The sequence below is a fragment of the Apus apus genome, chromosome 4 (assembly GCF_020740795.1).
Source record: "Apus apus isolate bApuApu2 chromosome 4, bApuApu2.pri.cur, whole genome shotgun sequence".
In the NCBI taxonomy this organism is placed as follows: domain Eukaryota; kingdom Metazoa; phylum Chordata; class Aves; order Apodiformes; family Apodidae; genus Apus; species Apus apus.
The window spans coordinates 102,857,231-102,863,230 of record NC_067285.1 but is presented as its reverse complement, the minus strand read 5'-3'; the positions used below and the strand labels follow the sequence as shown (position 1 = coordinate 102,863,230).

General features: G+C 38.6%; 1 protein-coding gene across 4 annotated transcripts in view; it reads left to right on the top strand.

The window, feature by feature from the left end:
• The first annotated feature begins 626 nt into the window (after positions 1-626).
• Positions 627-6,000, top strand: part of PPP2R2C (protein phosphatase 2 regulatory subunit Bgamma) — a 136,106-nt gene continuing 130,732 nt past the window's right edge. Inside the window, exon 1 of one of the 4 annotated variants that reach the window (XM_051618604.1) lies at positions 627-1,277. In XM_051618604.1, coding sequence (XP_051474564.1) covers positions 1,208-1,277 — 70 coding nt within the window. In that variant the 5' untranslated portion in view covers positions 627-1,207. Of the gene's footprint in view, positions 1,278-4,901; positions 5,033-6,000 lie in introns of those variants that run through there. The other 3 variants (XM_051618605.1, XM_051618607.1, XM_051618606.1) reach the window with 3 other exon arrangements.

Sequence of the window (6,000 nt, the reverse complement as noted above, 5' to 3'; positions counted from 1 at the left end):
TAAAGACTTGGACCAATGAGCAAACTTTATTTTATAATTCAAGTGAATAACTTTCCTCTTCTCCTTGTTTTCCTATTTCTGAGTGTACAGATTTCAACATTGCTTTTCAAGGTGATGAGATAATGCTTTGAATGAACGTAGCAGGTCTAAGAAAACCACATGACCTGCAGACATTCCTGTTGTCCAGCCTTACTTTCCTGTGCAGGGAAGTCACAGGAACTGCTTTCTGGCCCTCGTGGTTGTTTCTTTTTTTTTCTCTTCACCCACCCCCCCCCACTTTGTAATTTGTCTTATCTACAAACTGGCAAAAATTAAAAGATAAATAACAATTATTTTATTGTACTTTTGCTGAGTGGTTGCCTTGCCTCTAGTGACTGTTTGCATAGGCAGGTATTTGGCCATGTCAGTACTATTTATACAGGCTGACACTGAACGGCTGTTGCTTTTGCTGCATATGACAACATCGACTAGCACAAGATTGTGGTCGCACGGCCAGTGTGCTGCTGTACGTGCCCATCTGAGCAGCTTGAAGTTTTTTTTCCTCCCCCATCCCCTCCCTTAATTTTTTTCATTGCCCATCTTACCGGCAGAAGAGCTAAAATAATTACCTGCAGCCTCATTTTTCACTTTGCTCCATGCAGATCTTGTGCGGTTGGGCAGCGAGCGGCTGACTGGGAGGGGCCTGCTCTGATGCAGCACAGGCATATGACAGCAGAGCAGCAACAGCAATCAGCCCTGCTCCGGGCGGGTTTTGCTGCAGTACGCTGATTGCCACTTTACAGCATCCAGCAAGATCCCCAGCAGCAGGCACTTGGAGGAGACTCTGCGTGGGCACTTGTTTAAGGAGTACCTGACTAAACAATTGGGTTATTCTTTAACTGCAGGAGAAGTGCCTGTATTCCCTTCACGCAAGCTCCCTACTGGCTTTCTGCATTCATAATTTATTGGAGCCGTTTCTCTCTCCGTCTTTCTTTTATTACTTCGTTTTTTTTCTTTTTTTTTTTTTTTTTTTCTTCCCGATCGTTATTCACCTTCTCCCCCCTCACAAATCTGTGCTGCATCACTAGCTCTCATTATGCTGTGCTCAGTAGCCCAGTGTGTTCTCCGCCTCTGCTAGGCAGTGGCAGCATGGATGGTGCTCTTGTGACGACCTCTGCTGATGCTATCAGTCCACTGCGGATAGGCATGCTGAGTAATCCTGCTGTAAATGGGCGAGGACACGGACACACGAAAAATTAACCACAGCTTTCTTCGAGACCACAACTATGTGACTGAAGGTAACATAAATACTGTCGTTATTCTCTTCTTGCATTGCATATTCTATGTCAGGAATGCACTGGCATGTTTGGAGATTGTAGGCAGTTCCCTTTTTCTTTTCTTTTTTTCTTTTTTTTCTTTTTTTTTTTGTTTGTTGTCTTAACAGGGAGACTTTCAAGGTGTTTGTCTGTGTGATGAAGCAACAGATTCTGTTTGAATTTGCTAACAGCCAAAGGTGTTCTGTCAGGCTATGGCAGTATATGAAACTATGTGGGCTAAAGAAGCTCTTGCATTGTGCTGAGTTTGTGCTAGTGAGGTGTGCAGCACCTGGCATTGAATGCACAGCAGCTGCAATGTGGAAGATTGGAAGCAGTTGATTACTTGAAAAAAGGGGGAAGATTTGAGCACTGAAGTAGGAGAAATAATATGTGAAGTTAACTGTTTGCTGTTGTAATAAAGGTTATGCATCTTTTCCAGCCTGAATAATTCTATGATTCTTTCTCATTTTGCTAATTATAGCCTGAGTGTCATAGACATTGCTGACTTGATTGTTCCCTAGAGAACCATATGCATTTAGAAGGTATATGTAAGCATAATCTTTTGAAATACTGCTGCTTTCTTTTCTCTGTATATGTGCAAGGTACATGAGAAAAGGTACAATCATTTTAAGTCATTTAATGGCTAGTAGCTTATTACATAAAAATAAATTTTTTGCAGGTGACACACATTCAATGCTGAGAGAATTTACCTTGGGACCAGTGAATTGGTTGGGTCATGTACTGATTTGTATTTCCTTGCCAGGAAGTTGGCTTAAGAGCAGGCCATTTTAAAATGGATTGATTGAACAGGGGAAATGTTTTTGTAGGTGCTTGACTTTGCAAAGGTATTTATGTGTGCAGAGTTTTAACAGCACTTTCCAGCAGCAGAAACATTACTTCAATGTAGGCTTATGTAATATGAACATACTTAACATCCAAGTCAACCAATACTACTTGAGACTCAGTCTCCAGATTCTTCCGTCATCTGATCAATGCTCAGTCACTTAATACTCCCATGCTGCATCCTGAAATATGATCAGCTGATGCTCTCTTGGCTATTGATGATTTGCATTTTTTTAGAATGTAGAAAACAGCAGGATGATTTTCCTATACTGGGAACACAAAGCAGGATTTTCAGAAGAAAAATTAGAAATGCTTTGTACTATAACTGTTACCACTGGCTGGTGTGTTTGCTAATCTTGCCTTTAGGATATTCTTTACATTCTGGTTCATGTTTTGCTGCATTTTTAAATTTGTTTTGAGGTTTTAGTTATTTCTTTTTGTCTGAATGGTGTTTTATGTTTTGAGATGCAGTCATCTGTAATAACATTTGAAGAAACTTTGGTTGAAATTTTTAAATTTATGCCTTAGAGTCTGCAAAATGCATGGTTTAATTACTGCAGTGTACTTGCTACATGTTGAGGTTCAGATGAATAATGGGCATGTGCAGCTACATTAAAATTTGGGCTTTCAAATCTGTCAGTTTTTTGATCTGAGGAAAGTAACCCCTTGTGGATTTTGCAAAACAATATTCTGCCCTTTTATATGTTACGGATATTTTAAAAAATAGATTGAGATTTTTAGTATTTTTGGGGAAACTGCTGATGCAAGCTTCAGATTTTCCCATGTTTTATCTTCACTTGATATTTAGATCAGAAGGACTGGATGTTCTTCCATGATTGCACATGGAGTGGCTTGTCTTAAATGCCTTGAATGTCAGTATTAGGCTGTCTATTTTCCCTGTGATCAGAAGTCATAATGAAATATGTTGGCATCTGATTTGGAGGTAGATGAAGTATGAGACACCTTCAGTAGCCAAGTGTTACTTCTTCAGCTCTGACTGTGTAGTGTTCCTTGGTAATGCTCAGTTGGTCAGCTGAAATACAGTTCTTCACATCTGTTGTACTGACATTACCACACCTTTTAAAAGATCATGAAAATCATGAGGGAATGGATTTCTCTGAAAATTCTCAAAAGACATCTTCAGCTCAAAGAGGACTATCACAAATTTTAATTTCTCATTGATACACCTAGCTTAAAATGCATAATAAATACTTAAGTTAAACTAGTGTTTAAAATGTGCTTGCTTTGTTCAGTTTTTAATTAATTGTTGTTTTTCTTTTTTTTTTTTTTTTTTAAAGATTTGTCTCTGAAATAACCTTTAACACATCTTATCTATTAAGGCCTGAAGTCCTTTCACAGTTCTTACATTTGGTCCTTTGATAAGTTAGTGCTGCATGTATGATAGTAAAATGCATACACAAATGCAGTTGAAGGCAGTAATGCATTGCCTTCTTATACTGGAAAACAATTTTATTAGAGCCAAACCAAATTCTTTCATTTGGGGCCTTTGGCTTTTGTAATCCACTGTTTGAAACAAATAACTACTTTTGTATTGTCTACAGTGTTATTAGAGATGTTCCTGATTAATTTTTGTCTGTGAATAACTGCAGTTTTCTCTTTTGTTTTCAGAATCTAAAAATCTTGGTGTGTCCTCTGGCTTGCTGCTTCATGCAGCAGACTAAATTAATTTACAAAATAATGTATTTCTGACCTTTATATGCACTTTCTTCTTCTCTATTCCCTGAGGAGAGTAATGCTGACAATAATTGAGAAGATGCGAGTTGACTATAGTCTCTCTCTTATTTCTTCAGTGATTGAAAAAATAAATAAATCAGGTGACATATGAATTCACAAGGTATAGGAAAACTGAGCCAAATCTTACGTGCTCTGCTCTTGCTGGTGGACCTAGCATGTGCCTAACAAAACTGCTTACTTGAGCAAAATCAAACAATCTCCTTGATAGGTCATTGTTTTGTAATATTGTTGTTATCTGTATCAAACATGACTTTAGCATGACTATGGAAAGTTGAATTGTTTTTTAAGTCTCAAAAATTCCTTGATTTGATGGTTTATGTTTTAGCATTGATGTTACACTATTTCTGGTAATAGGCATTATAGGTACACATATGGGAACTGTGACTATGTGGACTTGTTTCTGCTGTTACATATGCATATCTGGAGTAAAACCGATGGAATTGAAACAAGCAGGACTTGAGTAAGTGCTTTAGTTCCTGTAAGTCTTAAAACTATGTTACAGTTGGATAGTGGAAGAAGGCAACTTAATTCCGGCAGCTGTGTACAGAAAATTTTTCAGTGATCACTTTCGAAAGTGCCTTTTGAGAGAAAGTGCTTCAGTTTCCTTCAGGAGTTGTTTACGTGGGGAAAACAAAAAAGACCTAATGAGACATGTAAAGAAAGAGAGGAGAAACACCTGAGGCCTAGGAAACAGGACCTGTGAGAAAAGATTGAACTTTTCTATGTGAAGGTAGTGAAGCACTGGGATATATTGCCTGGGGAGCTCATGTAGTTTCCTGTCACAGAAGTTTTAAAAGCAGGTGACATAGATGTCTGTAAGAAATGACATGAGGATAGCTAAGCCTCCCTTGGGGCAGAGGGATGGACTAGATGACCTCTGAGATCTGTTCAGGCTTGTGATTCATTGCTGAACTGTGTTTTATCTTTATTGCCTTTTGTAGCCCAGCTGTGGGAACCAGATGCCCAGGAGGTGTTGTGTCAGTAAAATGTATTATTTCCACAACACCTTTGGAAGAAGAAAGAAGAGGGGAGAGGCACAGCGTACCACGAGGAAAAGGATGGACTGGGCACGAGAAACATGAGCCTTTGTTACTTACAGGCAAAGTCTGTTAGGGGAGATGGCAAGAAAATTATAGACAGTAAGTTGGGAGGAGGATAAAGGAGTGAAAAGGCTTTGTGTGCTTTTAGGGGCAGAGGATGTCCTACAGTTGGAGAGTTTCCTTGACATTACCTATGCTTTATGATCAATGGCAAAAGTGACAGGACTACTGATGTGCTTTGCTATCTCAGGACCTTGGAATCAGCCACACAGGATCTGATTCAGACATGGAATTGTGTGGTATGGTTGCTGTCTTTGTGGCAGGGGTACAAGATTGTGGGAAGCAGCAGTGCTGCTCCTTTGAGCAACTGCACTGGTAATTCAGCTACTTTTTATTTTAGAGATTTAATGATTGCCAGAGAAATAATGATAAAAATTCACTATCCTGAACATACTATGCTAAAGGATATGATTCATACCCACAGACCCAAATTTATCTGGAGAAATGCTTCTCTGGTTGGAAAGGCTTCCTGCAGGTTGTATGCAGGCATGTCTAGTTTATCAATTAATCCCCGACTTTTTATGAATTGTCCCTGTTTTGGGAAGAAATAAAAAGTTCCTTAAACTCACAGTTTCTAGAGAGACAGGTTCCTCCCTTGATCTAGGCCTGCAAGCTCAAGTGAAGCCAGTGAAGCTGCACAGGTGCAGTGGGGCAGAGCTGACCTTCACTATCTAGTCATTTATATGGCCAAATGGTGCAGATTGGTTCCATATGGCTTAACTTATATTAAAAAGTTAATCATGTTAATGGTATATTAACCTCCTCAAATGTGGTATTTGAAGAATAATGAGAATTGCAAGTGTAGTGTAAAACATATTGAATCATAATCATGTGAAACGTTTATTACAGAGGATGCAAAAAGACATTTTTTTCCTAGTAATTTTAAAGGAAAATCCTCTGCACATAATGAAATAAGATTTTGGGAGATTTTTTTCCCTTTAATGAAAGAAATTAGTATATCTTTTCATTAATCAAAGTTAAGAGCAATTATCCATTTTCATCTGCCA